The sequence below is a fragment of the Pimephales promelas genome, chromosome 20, assembly GCF_988280905.1.
Source record: "Pimephales promelas chromosome 20, fPimPro1.hap1.1, whole genome shotgun sequence".
Taxonomy (NCBI): Eukaryota; Metazoa; Chordata; class Actinopteri; order Cypriniformes; family Leuciscidae; genus Pimephales; species Pimephales promelas.
The window spans coordinates 25,716,589-25,740,323 of NC_142788.1; the positions used below are offsets into that span (position 1 = coordinate 25,716,589).

Here is a 23,735-nt window from a genome sequence, read left to right on the forward strand (position 1 = left end):
GTCATTAACTGTGACCGGGATCACCATGACTTGTTCCAGTAGGGCTTATTATTAAAGCTCTTCACATGCGGAAATTGTTTAAAATAGGATTGTACATAGTTAATATTTAAATCTTGGTTAAATGCACGATATTGTTAGCAACCTGTAAAACCGGCATTTCTGCATTCACTAAATAAACAGGATATTATATGCAGGCCTGTTTTTCTTTCTGCTGAACAGAAGGTGAAGCTGGACAACTGTGATAACTTATCACAGAAACAGGGTAATGCTGATTGTACACTTTTCAGTAAATGAAGCCCTGCTTAGTTTGTGTTTGGCCAATTCACCACATAAGAAAACTTGAATGTAGCCTACAAGTATGGATTTCAATAATGATTATTAGCCTACATGCCATTGCTGATGTATTGTAAATGCATCAACAGGATTGAAATGCAAAACTCAATTTTATGCAGTGTGTAACAGCTTCTGTCTATCAATGAAGGAGTTCTTGAAGTTTGAAGACCCTTTAGGGTCTGTTGCATAAACTGATAAGAGTGAAGCAATCAGTCAGAATGTTCCTGTTTTTTCCACCAGATGTCACTAAACATACATTACTTGTGCAAAAAATCACTTTTGACATTCAATGTAGGGTATTTTAGAACTAGACACATTTATAAACGTGCCTGATAATCACATGCGAAAGTTCTGAGATTAAAAAAAACAGGCTAGATTGGACATTTTTTCTTTAAAATCATAAATAAAGCGAATTTACATTTACTTTTTAAGTCTAAAATGCAGCTGGGACACTCATTTTGGTTTCGTTGCTGTAAAAAAAAAAGTTACAAAACGAGTTTTACGTTCACACTTCAGAGGGGTTCCAGTCGTTGCGTCACATCCAGGGGCCCCTGGGCACTCAGCTAGATGCTGTGGAGCGTGACGTCATGCCCGAAAGTTTGATACAATGCCCTCCATGTTTAGGGGAAGTTGAGTTCAACTGACAACAGCAACATGTGACGTACAGAAGACATGCAGATGTTCAATGGAATCTATGCGTAGTTGATGGGACCGCGTGGGAAGCGACGGCTCGATGAAACACAGTTGGACCTGTAAAGTTTTTTAGGTGAATGGTTCGTCTAACACCCACCTATAAAGCGGTCTGTTCTCGGTTAGACAAGCGGGCTGCTTCGGTTGAAACTAGTATCAGAATTAGTTTTCACGGAGTTGTATTTGGACTGCAAATATGTTGTTTTTCTCTAAAACGAGGAACCCGCTGGACCGACGCTTTTAGGATTGTTCTTCAGCCCTTCGCGGACCTCTGTCGCCGGGCGAGAGTCGGGCATCGTCCTTTAGAGGAGTATCAGAATGATAAAGCCCAAAGTGGGTCGGATGTTTCTGGCGACATGCGTCGGGTCGTTTTTCATTCTCATATTATACTTCCAGAACACCTCGAGATCAGGTGAGTAATACTGAAGTAGCGAAATCTAATTCATACAGGCTTTGTTCATTTGAGTCGGATCTTTTAAATGAGCCGGTTCACAAAACCGGTCTGAACAATTTGTTCGCAAATCAGACCGAGCGTTTCCCCATCTATGGTTTCTCCGAATCATTGACCCAAGAATCATTGACGAATCATTGTCTCATTCTGACATTTCCGATCCGTATGATAAGGTGTCAATGGTTTGACTCATTGAATCGTGTGTCAGTTTCATCAACACTTGATTTGTTTTCGAAATGTTAAATAGCCTAAGGTAGCTAATTTAGGTTCTTATTAAATTAGCCTACTTTGTTTTTTTATGCGCTGAATCTTGGATGCAGTCAACAAATGAACTGGACACCGTAATTACAATATAGAGAAAATCTTAAACTATCATAGGTATATTCAGTATATGATGTTTAAAAATTAGTAATAACTATGCTATGCAACATCCAATTTCATTAACAGTTGAACAATGTCATTGGGCCATCATAGCCACCAAATATTTATGAATTGCCATGAGAGTGTGTTGGCGATATCCATGTTTGTAAATGTCTACTTAAATTTAGTTTGAGATTCAAATGCTACAATATTTTGTTTTATTGAATGGTGTATAGCTAATTCTGTCAATCAATCCAAAAAAGGGAAGTTAGACAATTTGTTTCACCAGCCAGATGTAGATTACAAATCAGACTTCTTGTAACGGGTCATGACCACATCCTAAATTCATTCGTTCAGTGATGACATGCAGTTTTTTAACATAAACTGTGCACTCTAAAAAATGCTGGGTTGGTTGAACCCAATTTTGGGTAAAATATAGACAAACCCAGCCGTTGGGTTAAAAATGTAATTTAAAAATGTAACCCAATGGCTGGGTTTGTCCATATTTAACCCAAAATTGGGTTCAAACAACCCAGCATTTTTTAGAGTGTGGGCAATAATGATTCAAGTTCATTTTGACCCATAGCTCCTCCCAGGTGTGGACTGGACATCCTAAATATCTGGGGTCAGTGCCAGCAAGGAAGGTTGTTATTTTGCTTTGGTCTGATCAAGATTATTAAGTGTTTACATAACTACATAAGGGGTGTGATCTAAGTTGGTTGCCGTATGATTGCTAGTTTGAACCCTAAAAGGGCCAAGGATCCATGAAAAAATCAAAGTTAAAGGTAGTAGTGTTGTAGTGTACCGGGTTGCTCTGCATCAGGAAGTAGACAGCCATACCTCAGCTTTCACGCTTTCTCACTTAAGAGTTTTCATTTACCATCCAAACCACATCGTCATATGTGACTTCAGGCAGGTTGCGGAGAGATTCGGTCCAGCGGTATCTATCGGACTGTAAAAAGCCACCCGGACGAGCCGACCCGTATCCCTACTAAGACGTACTTCCATGCTTCAATTTTGCGCTTGCGTCTTCTAAATGCAAATGTTGTCATTGTTTTGGAGCACATTACCTTATAGATAATAGTGAGGCTAACCGATTCCTAAAAGCCAAAAAAAACTTCAATTTTGATTTCATGGGGACTTTAAAAGGTTAGTTCACCCAAAAATGAAAATTAAGTCATTAATTACTCACCCCCATGCTGTTCCAACCCCGTAAGACCTTCGTTCATCTTCGGAACACAAATAAAGATATTTTTGATTGAATCTGAGAGCTGGATCACTCTTCCAAGGGACTGGCTCTTGACGGCCCATAAAGTCATTAAAGAAAAGGTTTAAATATTCCATGTGCCTACAGCGGCTCAATTATAAGTTTATCAAGCGACGAGACTACTTTTTGTGTGAAAAAAAAACATAAATAACAACTTTATTCCACTATTCCATTACTTCCTTATGGGCGCATGCGCGAGAACTGAGACGAGGACGTTCTCATTCGTCTACTTCTTGTTACCGGCTGCTCACCGCTTAGGAGTTTTACCGCCCCCTACCGTATAAGATGATGAGCTGATATAGCTGGAAGCGCAAAACTTTCTGTTTACAAGCAGAGGAAGATGCGCGCTGTACATACGCTTTTCAATTTGCGTATTTCCCGCACTATAAGGTTCACTTAAAAGCCTTTAGTTTTCTCAAAAAACGACAGTGTTCCTTATAATCAGGAGCGCCTTATATATGGATCATCATTTTATACGGTAGGTGGCGGTAAAACTCCTAAGCGGTGAGCAGCCGGTAACAAAAAGTAGACGAACGAGAACGTCCTCGTCTCAGTTCTCGCGCATGCGCCCATAAGGAAGTAATGGAATAGTGGAATAAAGTCGTTATTGATGTTTTTTTCGCACAAAAAGTAGTCTCGTCGCTTGATAAACTTATAATTGAGCCGCTGTAGGCACATGGAATATTTAAACCTTTTCTTTAATGACTTTATGGGCCGTCAAGAGCCAGTCCCTTAGGCAGTCTATGTAGGACTGATCTAGCTCTCAGATTCAATCAAAAATATCTTTATTTGTGTTCCGAAGATGAACGAAGGTCTTACGGGGTTGGAACAGCATGGGGGTGAGTAATTAATGACTTAATTTTCATTTTTGGGTGAACTAACCCTTTAAGCCTTTTTGTTTTAGTGTCCCAACTGCTTACAGTTATATAGTTGGTTGAATTTAGCACAGTATCCCTGCTCTCCCAATATTGTTTCACAGTACAAACTACTCTTCAAATCACTGTTAAAAGACTTTTTTTAGGAAACAGGGAGATCTTAAGCAATGACTGTCTGATTAAATCATCGATTTAGTGCAAATTTGTCATCACTTCCATTTGACAAGGTTGATAAAGTTTAGATGACATAGACTTGCATGCCACAAAATCGCAGTTCCTCTGACATACTAAAAAGGACATCAGTGCACACGTGTAGACTTCAGGCTGTTTAGAACAGCGAGCGAACAAAAAAGACTGTTCAAACCCGCTGGAAACAAAGCAGACGGAGAGAAAAAGTACCCGTGGAATGTTTGGAAGACCCCCACTGGGAGACTCTGGGGCATTCCAAAACATTTTAAACCTTTCCCCTGATGCCTCCGAGAGAAACGGATCACCTTGAAGATGAGATTAGAGATGAGGGGGGGAATTAAAGGTCAGTGGCTTTGACTTTGTCCCACAGTTTTGGAATTGGCTTCAAATGACCATATCAGATTTTTCACCCACTCATTACTTGCATTCAGAGGGTATGGAGGTAAACCTGTGCTGTGTGACAGTAATTTATGAGTATGAAGTCCATCTGGACAAAATCACAAACAGCATGAAATGGTGAAGTATGTCACTACAAAATATGGATGAGAGACTTTGAACATAACCTGGTATTAATAATAGCTAATCTTTTTTCTATTTATTTTGAAAACAAAACCTCTCCCTTTGCCCAGGGGACATAGACTAGAGCCAAGTTCAGATTGTTTGGTAAAAATGTTATTATACAGCCAAGATTGCAAGGCTGGCATCAATTTGGCGTTGCCTTTTTAAAAAAAAATTAAATGATAATAATCCACTTCCCCTGACTAGATTCGGCTCCATTGAAGCGCTCTTGTTTAGGCTTGTTAGTTTGCAGTTAAATAGCTTCTCAAGAATAGTTGAGGATTTGACCCTTAATAATTCTCCTGCCAGAGGCAAATAGCTTGGCTATGGCAAAAGAACATGTGATCCTTCATTTGTCTCTCCTTAACAGGTGTTTGTAGGTGTTCACACCTGCATTATTGAAGACACTTATCTCAATGGCTTTCATTCAGTAATAAGTGCATACAAATTAGGTGCTCGTAGAAACAAATTTCCACCGGATGTTTGTTCTTATTCTCAATCAAATGTAGATTAATCAGGCTGTTCTGAGGAACCGTTTAGATAGACTTAGACATGATTAAGCTTAACTCTTATCTCTAACTGTATGCAGTATTTTTAAAGTATAAGTTACTATATACTGTATTTGTTGTATTACATTATTATTCATGATTTTGAAATATTTGATCAGTGAATGAGACCCAATGAGTGTATAATGCAAATGAATGTTAATTCTGTGCATTATTTGCTTAAAGCTTTTCTTGTTTGGCTCAGGGATAGATATTCGCTGAGTGACATCTCTTCAATGTTCACAGGTCAAACACAGGAAATTAGGCTATACACTCTTAGAAAAAAGTGTTCATTGGGGTTCTATATTTGAAGCATAGTGTTCTTTACTCAATCATATATTACATTATTCTGCAACATTTTGTAGTTGAAATTAAATTGTTGTTTATTAAACTGTTGTAGTAATATCACATTTTAATCATGCTGTTTTTTTTTGAGGAGAAAAACTGAAATGGCACTCTTCATGTGATATTGATTAACTACATAAAAATTTATAAATATACATTTTCTAACCCCCATATATTGAATTTTGTGATTCATTCACATGCATTCGTAAAACATTTTAGGTAACTTGATGTTTGTCAATAATATGAAGCATTTAATCCGGAAAGGACAAAACAAATGATAATGAATGAACCCAAAAGGTTCCATATAGAACCTTTTTCCTGGTTACAAAGAACCCTGAAGGAGTTTTATTATTGAACCCTTAAAGGGTTAGTTCACCCAAAAATGAAAATTCTGTCAGTATTTACTCACCCTCATGTTGTTCCAACCCCGTAAGACCTTCGTTCATCTTCGGAACAAAAATTAAGATATTTAAGATATTAAGATCGCTCCTGCATACAGTCCATAGGCTTCTTGAGGGACTGGCTCTTGCTGTCCTCGAAAAGTCATTAAAGACATCGTTAAAATAGTCCAAGTGACTACAGGGGCTCAATCTTAAGTTTATCAAACGACGAGAACACTTTTGTGCGCAAAAAACTATTTTTAAAAACTATTCAACTATTCGTTTATTTCTCCCTCTGCGCGAGTCAGGTTACTAGTTTAATAGCGTAAGCTTCTGTTATTGTACGTCACACGCATCACACACATGACCAGCGTCGGCCAATAGTGAGCCTACGTGTGACGTAGCTCTACGCAATCACACTACGTTAACTGACTTACAGGCTCATGGAGAAGGAAGTGAATAGTTGAAATAAAGTCGTTATTGTTGTTGTTTTTTTGCGCACAAAAGTGTTCTCGTCGTTTGATAAACTTAAGATTGAGCCCCTGTAGTCACTTGGACTATTTTAACGATGTCTTTAATGACTTTTCGGGGACAGCAAGAGCCAGTACCTCAAGAAGCCTATGGACTGTATGCAGGAGCGATCTTAATATCTTAAATATCTTAATTTGTGTTCCGAAGATGAACGAAGGTCTTACGGGGTTGAAACAACATGAGGGTGAGTAAATACTGACAGAATTTTCATTTTTGGGTGAACTAACCCTTTAAAAAGGGTTCTGTGTAGAACCTTTTAGGGGTTCCAAATACGTACCTTCTAGGTTCCATATAGAAGCTTTTCTTCTAAGAGTGTACTATATACCACTGTGTCCTCTAAGCCTCTGTCCTCCAAGTGGTTCCAGTAAAAAGAGCTGATACAAGTGATCTAAAAGTAGTGCCCTGTCGGTGTCTTGGCCTAAAACTCGCAGCAACAATCAGTAATTACCTTAAAATGGATATTCTGTTTATGTATGTTTCCTCACAAAACCGCTTGGTAACTGTCCTCGTGTGTTGGCCAATTTGTTCTCTGATCAAGTTCGCAATGGGAAAGTTGTTTAATTATCGAATATTGAATTTCCCCTCATTCTTCTGCTGATCTGCTTCTTTTTACCTGAAGCCAACATCAAGAAAACTTGTCCAAGGCCAAAAGGCAGTCTGTGAGGTGCAACTGATAAAAGTTTAGCGGTTTGGCCATGAGAAACATATGGAGCTCCTTCCCTTTCTGTGCAGTAAGTGCTTGTGAGTCAGTGCACAGATCAGATACTCAACAGGACCTTGGGTGCGCTTTTGTCAAAAGACCTTTGAACATTTTCAATAAAGTGAGGGTCATTTCTTTGCCCTCAGCTCCACTGTGGGCAGTTTGAAACTAAGAAGATGTCTCTGTCCTTTTATAGTCCTTTTAAAGGCTTGTTCTCTTCTGATAAAGGTTAAAACTGCATCTGCTGAATGTGCAGCAGTTTCATCGCTTATCTGACCACCATCAGTGAGTGCTGCTGCTGCTGCTGCTGATTTCGGCACACGTCACACTTCTTTTTGCATGTTTAGTTTGACATAGATAATCTGCTTAACCTCAGTCGATTGTTTTACTCTGCTCCCTTACAGTTTGCTGTGGTTAAAATGCATATTTAAAAAGGTAAATTAGTTTTAGGCATAGTTGATTGTCACAATTGTTTTTTGGCTTTTTATTGCAGCAATGAAATGGGTCACGATAGTCAACCCAATTAGTTCAGTTTATTTAATTTTATTATGCAAACTCGCCTTAATAATTGCATCGAGTTATTCGTACTTAATCCATTTAAGTTTTGTCAGCTTAATTCTGTCTGTGATCTGAGGAAGTGTACTCCCAGAATGCATTGCGACATGAACAAATTCATTTAAAATTGTTTTTTTTTCTATTTTTGGCTTTATTTTACCATAAAATTGTAATGGTCAATTAATTAAATCATTTAAAAAAATTATTTATATAAAAAAAAAATGGTTCTCAAACCAGTCAAGTAATATTTACAAGGTTTTTCTGAGTAACGAAGGCATAGCATGCAAACAGTACAGATTACTAAGAAATTTTAAGTAAGTTCAACAAATTATTGGACATTAAGTAAAGTTAACAAAAAAATTCTTAGTAAGAACAATGTTAGATTTTACAGTGGTCTGACAACCAATTAGTCGACGAATTATACAGGCCTACAGGATTAATTTGTTAACAGAAAATTCGTTCCCAACTATTTATACCACATGCCAGAAAACATAAGCTCATTCTTTACCATCAAGCAAACCTCCAATGCTCCATATTGGCCTCCGGTTGGAAAAGTTTATGAAGTCCATTACTCCTTAGGCCTGGAAGCGAAACTGTCTTTGATCCTTGAAAATTGAGTCACATTATGAAGTGACTGAAGGTCAAATTGGATTTGGATTCGTATTTTCTCCAGTAATGCAGCCTAAATTGTTTCCTAAATTGTTTACGCGTCTTTTACACGTTTTACGCTCTAGTTGTAGTAAATTGGAGTGATTATGCTCGCCCAGGTTGGCATCAACCTTATCGATTTTGGAATAAATCACCCTGGGCGGGGACTTAAATCCAAGGACTGAAAACCTGTATTTAACAAAAGATTTAAAGGGGTAGTTCATCTGAAAACTAGGACATATTTTGCTCCCCTTCATGTTGTTTCTAAACCTGTTGAGCTTTGCTTCTTCTACAAGAACACAAACACAAGAAAGTCATACAGTTAGAAATAACACTTGGGTGAGTAAATGATGACCGAAGTTTTGGAGTGAGCTAACCCTTTATTATTAGATCCTTGATCCTATGTGCAAAGCATGATACAATTTGCAAATCTTGCACAGATAAATAAACTTTCAGCACTTTCTGATTGGATTCTACAGGCACATGTCACATGTGTTTGGTATAGCATCATCAGCCAGTGCTAGTTTGTCTAAGCATTACATTACCCATATAATGACATAACTCTGGGAGCCGTACTGCTGTACAGGGCCAAGTTTCCCAATGGAACTGTGCACAAGATGCTTTTGATTTAATGTGCTGCCGGGGCATTGGTCAGTATCCGCCAGCTCTCCTAATCCTTCGCTCTTCCTTTCAGACAGCCGAGACAGATTTTTAGCAGTTAGAAGTTTGGATGGAATAAACAAATCATGCTAGGTGACTTGAACAGATTGTTTGATTGCCAAACCATGGCACTCGTTTGGATATAAGGCAATTCCTTGATGTAGAATAGCTTGAGGGTTGCAAGTTTGTTATATCTACTCTTTTGTTTTGCTAATTTTTTCACTCTTCAGGACTGGGAAGGAGAAAAAGGCTGCGTTTTTTTAACAAATAAAGGGAAATTTCCTGCCTAAAATGGAATTTTGGGATTTGGGATGAACAGCCATGGCTCTATGTTAGTCAGGGATAGAGTGACACCATCACAAAGAGGCTCAGAGAAGTACGGTCTTTCTTCACCTTCTCATATCATCTCTTTCTCTCTTCTCAAATTCATCTTATGAGAGTAAAACCATAGCTATGAATGGAATACTGTACAGTACGACATGCTGGGCCACTATGAGTGGACGTAACTCTATCCAAATCTCTGATTAGGCACATTCTTCATTCTGTAATGGAATTTGCTTTATGGCATATTAAGGCACCCACTGGAGTTCTACTTCCTTCAGTGTGCATGCTTGGGGGGCATAAAAAGAAAATGATTGCTTTAGTCAGATAACTATTCACTTCTGCCCTAAGAACACTTTATGGTAAGTAAAGCTACTTTTTACTGAAACAGGTCGTTAGAATTTCAGCATAAGCATTTCAGTAATTTTGCACAGTAATTTAATCAAATCAGTAACTCTCAGTCATGTTCTTTCTTGTTTAAAAATGTGTTTCCTTCATAGCTTAAAGGTAGGGTAGGCAATTACTTTTTATATATAAACACTGTCTTTTTCAATAATTCAATCAATAAATAGATCAATAATTGAAGTGGTGACGGTAGTGGTGTAGCTATGCAGAGTTGTAGACAGTCACTGAGCACCACAAACAAACAGCAGCCTTTTAGCCTTTTGCTCGTTGTAATAACTAACCTCTGAAATTCACACTCACACACAAACATTTCAAAAGTAGCAGGAGCAACATTTCTCTATTTGCAGATATGATGAGACACACACGACTGACGTATGTACGCAAATTTTCTGTGAAAACCATTCCCCCAGATCTCTATAGATCTCAAATCTCAATTTACCATAGTTAATTAAGGTATGACCAAAAAATTAAACATTTTGAAAGAAGGTTTAAAGATATATTGCCTCATTTAAATGTTAATTTTGAAAAAAAAAAAACTTAGTGTGGGCCTACCTTTAAAAGGTGACAGAATTTTTTTTTTTTAAATAAATGCTGTTCATCTTGGTTGTTTTCAACAAAGATAATAATCAAGCATTGAGTCAGTTTTGGCAGTCACGTTAGTCAAGCTCGCATCAGCTGATCCACGTCCACAAATAGACCTTATGTAGCCCCGCCTCTTTTCAGCGTTGCTAACTTCCGGACTGTGTGATCTTGCATAAGTATGAATGAACTGCTCGTAAAAAAAAATCCCGGTTGACATTTGTTAAGGCATCTGTTTTACAATCATTATGATAAACATTACAGTGCTCATGATAACTTTTGTTAACTCTACATAAGTAACGTTAAATCCACTCATAGAAATATACAGAGCGACCGCAAAACCGGAAGTTCAAAGACAATATTCTAAAGATGGCGGCGCCCCCGTTTCTCTTTAGTGTGTGTACATTAAGCAACTTCAGTATTATCAGCAGCTATCGCGTTTCTCGGGAGCTAAGTTAAATAAATGGCGAAATTCGGCAGGCAAACCGAATCATCTCACAAAGAATCATACAATCGGGAATTTAGCAAAAGGAATTCGTTTCCCACAAGGATTTCACCCAGGATTTATAAACGCGTGAACTTGAACACGAGATTCGACTCATCTAACGTTACTACACTGCCTGCTTTGGAAGTGACTTCAGTCTGCATTGCTGACACTGGACTCGACGTGGATCACTCTCCATTCATCTCTGAAAGTCTTCACGAAGCTTAGCTAAGTTCCTTTTTAATGCTCATTAAAATCTATCACGATATGGGCAACATGCTTGTTGCGAATGTAATCCGTGTGCTTGGGCTTATCTAGTCGTTTTCATTAAAATGCTCTTGCTAATCTTATTGGCAATGTGCGTTACTTATCTGTTGTCATTGGCAACTGCTCGCTGCACGCGTGCTGTGCTTTTAGCACTATCGTTACATATGCAGCATAGATTGGAAACAGCGTGTATGTGATTTGTTTTAAATGCTATCTAACCATATGTTATTGAAACACTGCTTGCTCTAAAAACTGTTAGTTGCTCTTGGGATCTCGGGAACAGTTTTTTTTATTTATTTATGAAACTTGGCTGTGTTTTAGGCTGTGTTGCTAGTGTAAATTGTATCATGCTTCTAGTAAGTTATAATGTAACACATACAGCATACTGTCCGAAGTAACATGCTGTAGTAATCAATCATTTTGTTTAGGCTTATCTAGTTGCATTGGAAAAGTGCTCGCTCTTTATTCTAAATGATTATTGCAACATGTTATGCTTGTGGTGATATGCAAAGCTATCTAGATTATTAGTAACTTACTATGCAAAATACAATATGCTTCTCCTACCAACCTACACTAGTTTTAGCAATAGATCTTTCATTATACAACATGCTTGTTCTATCGGTTGCTGCTAGTCAGAGCTATTGCTGTAGTGTGTATGCTTCACCTGCCAAACTACGTAGTTTTAGCAATAGTTCTGTCATTTATACAACATGCTTTTTGTATCAGATTTTGCTGGCTAGGGGTGTAAGCTTCCCCCAATAGATCCCATCAATTGGTAATTTGCCTACAGAAACCTGCAAATGTTTCCTTGCTTGCTCCAGCTGGGGTGATTCTTCTTCACCCATTAAATTGGATCTATAGTGCTCAACATATAGGCAAGGCAGGCATTTGAGCTTATAAAACTTAAACTTTGTTATTTATTTATTAAATGAGCGATCGTTTCGCTTGATAAGACCCTTATTTATCGTCTGGAATCATTTAAAGCCCTTTGAACAGTTTGTACTGAAACTGTCTTTTGGACCTTGAACCGTGTGGTTACCAGTGAAGTGCATTATATGGAGAAAATCCTGGAATGTTTTCATCAAAAACCTTAATTTCTTTTCGACTGAAGAAAGAATGACATGGACATCTTGGATGACTTGGGGGTGAGTAAATTATCAGCAAAAGTTGTTGTTGTTGTTGTTTTTTTTATAAGTGAACTAATCCAAAGTTTTTTGGTATTGGTGATTGGCTTGGCTCATGCTTGTTGCCTTGGGCTTGGCTCACTCAGGTAACTGCAAAAGCATCCAGAATTGTGCTGCAAGTTGGGTTTGGGGGATATTGGCATATGGTTTTGTTTTGGGGGGGGGGGGGGGGGTTGGGGGGTTATTTCTGCTCTCCCTGCTCTTATCCATGCATGGATGTGCAGGGAGTTCTCGCCCAGAACAGACCGATTCCGCCAATCCAAACTTTATGTTAATTGTCAATTGTATTTGATAAGAGTGGGTTGACAGAAATAAGAAATGTCTCTTGAGCAGTAAATTAGCATATTAGAATGATTTCTGAAGGATCATGTGACTGGAGTAGTGATGCTGAAAATTCAGCTTTGCATCACAGGAATACATTGCATTTTAAAATATATTAAAATAGAAAATTATTTCATTATTATTTTCCGTTTTTGAATATTAGTGTAAAAATGTGGTCAGTGTTGTGCTGTTATATGTTACCCAAAACACCAAGTTTTAGCCCTACCAGGTACAAAAGAGGACTCTGACAAACTATAGTAAAACGGTGGAGAAAACAAGGCAAACAGAAGTTACTAAGTCAGTTTGATCTGCTTTTCTGTGGTGTTGCATCTTACTATACTGGAAATTGCATTTTTGAAAAAAAAAAGTGCTTATGAAACGCCCTGATTTCAACATCAGACTTGTTTCACTTCTGATGGGTTTCATGACACATATATGATGCTTCCTTACAGCACAACATCCAGGAAGGCAGCATAAGCTCTTCTGTTTCCATTGTAGTTTCAACTAGAGAAACATGATCCTCAAAGTCATTTGAATGTGTTTCCAAATCCGCAGCCTAATTATATTTAGACTATAGGGGCGAGAGCTCCAGCTGTGAAGACAATTGAGCAGATAAATCATTTGATTTCGGTAGTAAAACAAAAACTCAAAAGTCACCTCAGAGAACAGAAAACTCTCTCCACACGAGGCCGAGCAGAATTCGATTAGTAAGCGAGCAGTCGCAGCGCCGCATGAGGGCTTCCTGCCCATTACTTTGTGAACTTTTGATAAAAGCCTGCTGATTTGTGTTGTCCTCTGTAAACCCTCACAGGCCAACATAAATGGCCACAAGCCTGTGTAGCATTCCAGCAAACAACCTTTGTTGTTGCCGCCTGGCCTCAGTTGACGTGAGGAACCTCACTCATGGTGCATACTAACAACTTTTTTTTTAAAAAAGAGACCTCACCTCGCTCTGGGAGCCATTTAATGCTTTTTTTTTCTACCAAGTAGCTTGTTTTGAGGAACTCATTTGGGTGATACTGTAATTGTCTTGTCATCGTTTCATTTCATCTGTCTTTTTCTTCAAGTAAATAACTCTAGATTACTCTGTTCCTGTAAGAAAAGTCACAAGAGGAAGTTCACATCTTTCTGTGGTTGTGAATCAGACTGCCTCTAACGGCCTCCTCTTGCACACACTTCCTTTTAAAAATGATTATCAGTTGACGTTTAGGATTACAAATACCTTGTGAAGACATGTCATTTTGCAATGGCAGCTCTGCTATGACTGTATTTGGCATCAAATTGTGGCGTTGAGTAACATTATATAGTTATGCTTTTATAATGCTTTAGTTTGTTTGTACACCACTGTTTAACAAGTGTGTTATCTGATATGAGGTCATAAATATGAGCTCTTATGGTGTTTGCAATAGATAGGCGTATTTAAAATGTTTTATGTTAAATATGTACATGACACATTGAGCTGTGACATTTTTGTGACATTCACTCAGCGGGTCTATTTGCAGACGTTGTTGGCTGGGTGGAATATTAATTAAGGTATATGACTAGATGCTCCTGGAAGGTCACCAAGCAATGTCTTCGTGACTGGATTAATTAATATTCACATGCCTAAATTTTGCAGCCTTATTATACAGGGCTTATAATTAGCAGGCTATGATTCAACTAGTTGTTTAGCGCTCTAGCTGTTTGATTCAATATTCCAGCAATCCTGGAGGCTGTAGTTTCAGGAGAGCATTTCAAGGACCCTAGTTTTATTAATTTTTCGCCACTAGCCAATTCTACTTCAACAACGGAGAAATGATTCAAACTTCAAATAAAACAAATGCAAACACTAGACCCACAGAAATTATTATTATTATTATTATTATAATTTTTATCTATCCAGCTTATTTTTAACATAAGAGCAGGGCCAACATGAGGGTGAGTAAATGATGACAACATTTTTGGGTGACCTATCCCTTTAAGTGCGTCAGTCACACATTAGTATGTGCTAATGAACTGAAGTCTCCCACATACACAGAAAATAGTCTGTCTTTCCAAGAAAACCAGAATGTAGTTGCTTCATATATATATATATACGCTAATTTCATGCAGCCGCCATTTTGAAATGGCTCCGGTGGGATGTCGCCTTTAACCATTGGAGAGTCGCGAATGCGATGGCATATTGTTGTGTTTAATGTAGAAATTTGTTATTCTAAAAAGTACACACATTTCATATTTTAGACTATGTACAGTGAAATTGATATATTTGCAAAACCATTTTTTAATATACTGTATATTCCGAACATAAAAAAAGAAGCAGGAACGAACTATATACATATTCTACTGAATATTAGATATTAATATCCAATAGTTTAAATCGCGGCAGCAGCTTCAGGTTCTAGTCCAAGACATTGTTCTCTATCTGCACTTCCGGGATTCTTCCCACCGGAGCCTCGCTTTCAATTTCAAAATGGCAGCTGCGTGAAATCATCGTATAGAAACAAATTAGGTTAAATATTTCAAAGAGTGTGTTTTTGGCTTAGGAGTTGTTTAGGAAAATAGGTTATATCAATCACATTTATATAATTAAACAACTAAAAAGTACATTCCTGAAAAATAATAAAATAAATACATAATTGGATAGCAAGTGCTATTAAATAATAGTATACTACTAATATATATATATATATATATATATATATATATATATACATAAGCATTTAAGCATATATATAGATAAGCATTTCGCTTGCAGATGTTGCATGATCACTTTTTACTATAAGTGTAACATAAGTAACAAAAATGAAAAGCTGCACATTGAGACTGCTAGATTTCACTGTAGATATCACATGTATTTTGTTTGATTTGCAGTCTTATATTCATTTTCACTGAATAATGAGGATATAAAAGCTGGGGAAGCCATCAGTGCCTGCTTTCATAGCACAATTTTTGGTCTGTATATGTACTCAACCCCCTCCCCATTTCCTTCTTTCGGCCTTTTCCATGTTATATCAGGGTTTTTTTTCCCTCCCATTTTCCATTTGATCCTCATATGGTCCTTTTTTATGGTGTCTTTGCCACTTTGGTGTCCAACTAATTATTTCTAATGATTAGAGGTAAAACATTTCTTAACTTAAATTTAGTTTGCTTAATGTATTATTTATCAGTGTCCCACAATACTATGCGTTTTATTTTATTTTTGTTTATTGATGGAAAATGAAAAATGGGTCAAGAAAATGCTATAATTACATACACGTCCCCCTGAGATGTACAATAAGCATTTTTTAAAGGGTTAAACATCTTTCACTGATCATTTTTTGAAAAAAAAAAAGAAAAATGGGGTTTTTGTTTGTTTTTTTAACCTATTCATGGAAAGTGCCTTTTCTCTTTTTTACCATGGTTGGTTGCTTACTCTACTCTCTCAGTGTCCAGACTTGCTGGAGCATTTAAAGTATACCTTTGACTTAGCTGGCACATGTGCAAAACCAATCACTTACGTTAGTGGTAAGGGGCCCAACACACACTGAAGGAGTGTGTGTGTGTGTGTGTGTGTGTGTGTGTGTTTGGTGGGAAGGGGAGTAAGGGGGGGGAGTGGGTTGGACTGAAGAGAACAGACTGTTCCTATAGAGAATGCAAATGTGAAAGAGGAATTTTCTGGCTGATCAGCAAGGTGCAGGAGTCAGAGAAGGCAGTAATTGTGTACCAGTACGATCCCCGCTGCTCCCCATATGGCCAGAATTAACGGCTCTAATCTTTTATAGCTCAATAACGTGATCGTTCAGACAAAGAACTTTGATCTCTGCTCTCGCAACACAAGGTCACGAGTCTCTTAACCCCAAAGAAACTCACTGAGGGAAATGTAAGTGATGCTCGAACATGCAAAACCCGGCGTCAGAATGTAGGGAGGTTGTGGGTGGTTGCAAAGGCGTTGCTATGTGGCTTTTTTAGCATGTTATCTGGTTTCTAGGTCTCTATGATATTCTGGTCTATTGAAGTTATTATAATATCTGTTAATGTAGGCCCTATCCATTGTGTTTTGCTTATGGAGCCATTAAGTTTATGTTGCCATTTCTCATCTTTTGTGTTTTGTTGTGTGCTTGTAGCTTCTGAACAGATTTCGGGTCAGAATGGTTTGCCAGTTAAATCAGGAAGAAGTCCTTTGCAGACACTACAAGAAAATGACCTGGTACGTATTTTTTTCAGCTGAAATCATGGAAATGTTGCCGACTAATAATTATACAGTATTTATTTATTAAATAATTATTAAATAAGACAAAGTAAACTTGATAATACTTTTGAAAGTGAATTTAAATGATATGATTTGGGTGGATTGCACTGACTAACTGTTGTTGAAGGGACAATTTTAACAGCAGTGGAAGGCGAATTACTAAAATAACAACCTCACATTCCTGGAGGAGCTCAATTTACCCCAATTTACCCCTAACACCGTCATCTTATAAAGACGCATGCAAACCAACTGAAAAAAATACATGCATTACAACTTCCGGTATGTTAGTGTAGATTCTGTGATCAAATATGTTTTAGTTAGCATTTTTCAAAATCTAAAATCTTTTTTTCTTCCATTACATTTTTGAAGAATGAAAGTAAAAGGCAACTGGGTCTGACAAATTCCAAAATGGCAAACTTAGTATATTAGGAGTACAGGACTGCCAACTCTCACGCAATTGAGCTAATTCTCACGCTCTCACGCCACACCCCCGATTTCTCACGCTAAAGTGTTAAGCCAGTCGGCAAAATACCTGAAAGATACGTTTATCTATAAATCCACCAGTTGAGCCACTCGTGATCGACTAGTTTTACCGCAAATTAGTTAAAATATTATCTAATCTAGTCTAGAGCGATCGTGCATACGAGACAGCTGTTAAGCTCCTAACGTCGCGGATGCAAAACCAGGACTGGAGTCAAAGCCAATTCCTCTCTGCACTCTAAGTGTTCTGTTAACACTCCGATTACATCCACTACGGGTTTTTCAGTCTCACTCACAGGAAAAACGGCTCTGTGTTCGCGTGAGCAAAGTGCACACGTTTCTCTAAAACACCCAGAACAAACAGAATGCCTATTGTCTTGTGCTGTTTTATGAAGGCAAAAAGCAATATCATGGTAATGCAAAATATAATGCTAGAGACCTTCATGTTAGTTTATACATTTTACACCTCATGTTCGGCAAAAGGCAGATTCGAACTCGTCAGAGCGCAACAATCTCTTTCATGAACTACACGCTCTACGATCTACGCCACTTTAGCTGTTCCGTGACTGGCGGAACTTTTTTTGCTATAGAGAGCCTAAGTCCCTCCCCTTCCGGTCGACCACCATTGGACCTTATTTCGGAAAAATATTGAATGGTAGTCAATGGCGAGAGACAACAAATATTTTGATCTCGTTTGAATTGTGCCCTCAATTACACATATGATGTTTGTCAATTTAAAAGATACATTTTAAAGTAAAGAAAGTCGCAGTTTGATGTAAAACCGTTGAGGTATAAGACTGTGAAAATACGTAATTACAAGGACTACAAACCCCAATAGCGCACATTTTCTCTCAATGAATGAAGCTAACTTTACTGAGGCTGTCTGTCATTGTTTCTACAGTCTTACGTTATAATCGTAACGTTACGCCGTCCTACCTGAGTGTTTTGTACCAGACTGCACACACACGAGCAGCGGATCTCATTTCGCTACCCGGGAGATGTAGTTCACAGAGCGATTTTCACATAAAACTAAATGTTACTCTTCTGTTGTATGACAAACTGCGACGTTTTTGACTTTCAGAATTATCTTTTAAATTGACAAACATCATATGTGTAATTGAGGGCACAGTTCAGACGGAATAAAAAGATAAGTTGTCTCTCGCCATTGACTACCATTCATATTTTTTCCGAAATAAGGTCCCATGAGCCGGAAGCGGAGGGGCGGGACTTGGGCTCTCTATAAAGACAGGCACTAAAGCCCCCCCGCCCCGTAAACGCTTGACGGAGCAACGCCCGTCATAGTGACAACAGCCAATCACATTACTTTTCCATGTGTTGCGTGCCATGAACGAAATTGGCTAGCGTTTGCACTAGGCTATTTGCATAGGCAATCTGGCTGATGCCTGTGTTGGCTCTTGAAAAGTTTAAAAATTTTCAACTTCTGCCACAAGCAACTCCAGTGACGCGTCGCAACGGAACCCACCTTTCCATTCGGCAACGCATTTATGTCACTCATTCAAAGTGAATGAGAAGCGTTAACACAGACCGTGTCAATGCACCGTGTGTTTTTTGAAGCCATGCATACAGACACTTTTCATTGTGTAACTTTATTATATGATAAACAAACAGCCAAGGTCTGATAAACATCTGCTCTTGTGTTTTATGGAGAAAATAGTCACACGGGTTAGGAAAGACATGATATGTGAGTAAATGATGTCATTTTTTGATGAACCATGCTTTTAAAGGTCTGAGTGGAACGTCTAGATAAGGTACATCTAGTTGAATCACCACCAGCTCATCAAATCCTATTATATTCTTGCCTGTATCAAACCCATCTGTGGATCATCCCCCAGGCAAAACCGGTACCCTCCCATTACTGCTATGTGCCTCATGATTTCACAAGAACTTCCCCTAAACACAGCATCTGTCTAATCATAAGTCGTCACACAAATACATGTGTTTACATGTGGTGCAATTTGTGGTTTTCCTAACTGCACTGTTAAGAAATCTTACATTCGGTTTCAGAAGAAAAGTTAAATATGAAATGACCCATTTGACTTTCATTGACTTTTCATTCTATTTCCTCTAATACCACTCTTTCCTGTCCTCCAGCTGGAGAAATCTGCAGTGCAGGCCACTCTGCAGGGTCGAAGGGAACTCCTGGAGGAAACCTGTCAAACCCACACCCGCAAAAGACGCGTACTCGGCCCAGAGGACCTCCGCCACCTCATAGTGGACGATAAACACAAGCTACTGTATTGCTATGTCCCCAAAGTGGCATGCACCAACTGGAAGCGTGTAATGATGGTGCTAACAGGCGATGGGCGCTACCGCGAACCGCTGGCTATTCCCGCCAACGTAGCTCACGTAGCAGGCAACCTGCGTTCACTCTCGGAGTACTCCACGGCCGAGATCAACAAGCGTCTGCGCACATATCTGAAGTTCGTCTTTGTGCGCGAACCCTTCGAGAGACTCGTCTCGGCCTACCGTAACAAGTTCACCCGTAGCTACAACACGGCCTTTCATAAACGTTACGGGACCAAAATCATCAGGAGACATCGTGCCGACCCCCAGGCTGACGCACTGGAAAAAGGCAACGACGTCTCCTTCGAGGAGTTTGTGTATTATTTAGTAGACCCTCAGACTCAGAGAGAGGAACCGTTTAACGAGCACTGGGAAAGGGTTCACTCGCTCTGCCACCCTTGCCTGATCCGTTACGACGTGGTGGGCAAGTACGAGACTCTTGAGCAAGATTCCCGCTACATCCTGAAGTTAGCGGATGCCGAAGGAGAGGTGAAATTCCCAGCCACCTCCAAGAGCACCAGGACCACGGGCGACATGGCGGCCAAGTTCTTTGACAACATCAGTCCTTTTTACCAGAAGAAACTCTTCAATCTTTACCGAATGGACTTCTTGCTTTTTAACTACTCAGTGCCGGCGTACTTGAAGTTGAGATGAGGGTTTGAGCGTGTTTTAACCGATCCCAAATCTTGCGGGCACAGACGTTTGAATTTTGCTCTTGTGTCTGGATTCAAATGAACTGCCTGGGGGAACCTGTAGAGGATGTGTCTTGAATATGGCGCTGCCCTGGCTCCCTTGAAGCAAAATTCAGCACTGTGAACAGATTACTGCTGGCTGGGGTGTTGCCTCCCATCCCAAAAGTTCACAAAAAAACTCTCTGTAATTCCTTTGGCTTTGGAACCTTTTCACCGAGCTCCAAGTATGTGCCTTTGTCCTTCTGAATGTTGATAAGTGAAGCGGGATTCTTCGTCAACGGACTAATGCTATGAATGTTTCATCTCTTTTAATCTTTACCACCCAAACTGATATTTATAGTATTGTTTACATAGCATATTTATTGTGGATTTTGTGCTTGAACTGGAACCAGCAAGGCTTTTACGTTAATCTCGAAGAGATTCCTTGCGGCTGATCTCAAAGCCTCCTTTCTAACATTCCCTGGATATGATTTCAGACCATAACCTCACTCCCCGATCACAAAGGTAGTTTCCAAGTCTAAATGTACCAAACCATCAACATTTTCAATCAGATAGCTGGTTGGAGTCAGAGGGTAAGGGATGAATTTAGACTTCTCTTGCAGTGACAAACTGGGCGAGGCTGGCCGGTTTAGCTGATCTGGAATGAAACGGTGTTCTCACAGAGTCACCCCTTTATTTAGCATGCAACGGGCAGGGTAAACAGTGCATAGCTGTGGTTGGGGAAAGGTATACCCTCATCAGTGCGCCTCTTGTTGAGCTATGGATGCAGGGTGAGGTGCAAATTACCCAATGGGCATTGCAGGTCAAACATCAGCATGATCCTGGGAGGAAACACTCGTCTTATGAATTCGTAATAAGGGTTGAAGTGCAATAAGGTTTTAGTAAGGTACCATTTATGTGTTTGATCTATCCCCTCAAACTCCTAAAGTGTGTGAAAATCAACCTTTTGTGTCTGTGCACTACAGTACAGTTTAAAGTCCTGCTAGTTTTCATGACTTTATGAAATGCTATTGTGGTTCATTAGCACTTGGTGGAAATTACGTTTTAATATATATATATATTTTTTTTTTTCTCTTCATTTCTTTTTGTCTGCGGAAATGGCTAATGACTAATTTTTTATGGTTGAAATGGTTATGAAATATTTCGAGAGAATGAGTCTGACTAATATGTCAGACAGGCAGACTTGTCCTGGTGCACAGTGGGTACCTTGTGTGCCACATTGCCTAACAAAATTGCTCTTGGAAATGCTTTGTGGGAAAATATTTTCAATCTAGCTAGTTTTATTGTTGAACTGGAATCATCCAGAGTTTCCTAAGGACAAAAAACAGTCATCAATAGTTATGCTCATAAATGTGCATTCCCCTTGCAGAATATGCATTAAGAGCTTGTGCGTGTAAACTTTTTGAATTGGAAGATCGGGGTAAATTGTACTTACTTTTTTCTTTCGGGGAAACGTATATATTTCATGTAGCTTTTAAAGAGAAAAAAAATTTAAACAGAATATTGGCTCTTAAATAATGTATCGTTTTACCATCTTGAGTGTCAGTGAATGTTTTCACCTTCACCCAATTTATCACGATGATATATTAAAACTGATAAAGGATCCTTCAGCTGAGACACTTCTGATACAAATTGTTCGCCATGATGTTTTTGAATTGCTTGAAATATGATAGGAATCCCTTCAAAAAGGAAAATTCAACGCAAATCGGTCATATAGGGTACATACAATTATAATTATGTGCTTGGGGAGATGGCTTTTAATGGTTGAGACTTGTTTTTGTAATCAGGCTCCAAAATTATATAGAAAATTTGGATTTAGATTTATCGGCTAATGTATCAGTTATCGGCTTTCAAATTGTTGATATTATTAATATTTGCATCTTCTGCAAGGGGTTTATAAACTTTCATTATTCTGATGTAAAACATTGAATGTATTATAGGTTGAGTATAGGAAAGCCTTTAAGTGTGTGAGCTGAGCTGTTGAGAGTGTGGCAAGAGTGTGTGCCATTTGTGATGCAACTAACAGTTTACACCTGTTTTGAAAGCTTGTGGGCATACATGTGCTGCATAACTGTGAATCCCAGTATGGAGTCTTGCTTTGAAGGGTAGAAATTTAACTTGTTTTTAATTGTCTTTTGTTTGTTTTTTTTAATACGTCAACTCTTACCATTTTAATTATGTTGCCTCTGGTACGACAGTGGAACTTTTTCTGGACAAATTTGGATTTTTTTTTTGTACTATTTTAAAGGGATACTCCACCGGGTTTTCATATTAAACTATGTTATTCCCTTAATTAAGACGAGCTGATGCATACCTCTCTCGTCTCAGTGTGTGCACTCTATCGCTCTGTATTGCCGCAAAACTATGTTAGCACTTAGCTTAGCCCAGTGCATTAAATATGGGCCAGAAAGAGAAGTGACAAAACACTTCCTCGTTTTCCCTGTTTAAACACAGTTACTCGATTAGTGTAACTCGACCTAGGCTGGTGACACAAAATAAAACGTTGTGTTTTTCTAAGCGTTTAAAATTGATGACTATATTTTATGGCGGAATACCATAAAAAAGTGCTTTAGAGCACTTCAACTTGGCGCAATAATACCTTCACTCGTGAAAAGTCCTCTTACCGGCTCCCGCTTTGGCGCATGTCACGTTGGCTGCATTGACGGAAATAAGAGGGAGGGGGAAAGCGAGGAAGCGGGAGCCGGTAAGAGGACTTTTCACGAGTGAAGGTGTTATTCCGCCAAGTTGAAGTGCTCTAAAGCACTTTTTTATGGTATTCCGCCATAAAATATAGTCATCAATTTTAAACGCTTAGAAAAACACAACGTTTTATTTTGTGTCACCAGCCTAGGTCGAGTTACACTAATCGAGTAACTGTGTTTAAACAGGGAAAACGAGGAAGTGTTTTGTCACTTCTCTTTCTGGCCCATATTTAATGCACTGGGCTAAGCTAAGTGCTAACATAGTTTTGCGGCAATACAGAGCGATAGAGTGCACACACTGAGACGAGAGAGGTATGCATCAGCTCGTCTTAATTAAGGGAATAACATAGTTTAATATGAAAACCCGGTGGAGTATCCCTTTAAGGACCAGGAGCCTCTTTATAAAATGTGCGTATGCACAGATTTAGTCTTAAATTGTGCATATGCGAAAAATGGTCTTTGAAATGGAAATGTGCTTAGGGTCTGAGCAGACATACACACTTTTCCTTGGCAGTGAGTCGCTCGCAATTCATTATGTGCCGTTTACAAGGCAGAGATCTGAAACCATTCAGCCCTGCACAATTTCACGATCATTTGCGATTTATACATTTACAGTTTTTCTCAGTCGCTTTGGTGCATTTCTTACATCACTATTTACATTTGCACAACAGTTAATGCAGTTCTCAAAACAATTAGTACAAA

General features: G+C 38.7%; 1 protein-coding gene across 1 annotated transcript; it reads left to right on the plus strand.

Annotated features, from left to right (window-relative positions):
• Nucleotides 1-905: 905 nt before the first annotated feature.
• chst13 (carbohydrate (chondroitin 4) sulfotransferase 13) lies at nucleotides 906-22,563 on the plus strand. The gene is made up of 3 exons (XM_039652244.2): nucleotides 906-1,435; nucleotides 16,731-16,813; nucleotides 19,448-22,563. Exons 1-3 carry the CDS (start codon nucleotides 1,342-1,344, stop codon nucleotides 20,291-20,293), a joined length of 1,023 nt encoding a protein of 340 aa, XP_039508178.1. The 5' UTR covers nucleotides 906-1,341; the 3' UTR covers nucleotides 20,294-22,563.
• Nucleotides 22,564-23,735: the final 1,172 nt, after the last annotated feature.

What these genes read in the sequence shown, in the direction of transcription:
- chst13 (XM_039652244.2), top strand. Translation starts at nt 1,342, where the DNA reads ATGATAAAGCCCAAAGTGGGTCGGATGTTTCTGGCGACATGCGTCGGG. An exon ending in CCAGAACACCTCGAGATCAG is followed by an intron (nt 1,436 to 16,730) that starts GTGAGTAATACT and finishes GTGTGCTTGTAG; the next exon opens with CTTCTGAACAGATTTCGGGT. An exon ending in CACTACAAGAAAATGACCTG is followed by an intron (nt 16,814 to 19,447) that starts GTACGTATTTTT and finishes CCTGTCCTCCAG; the next exon opens with CTGGAGAAATCTGCAGTGCA.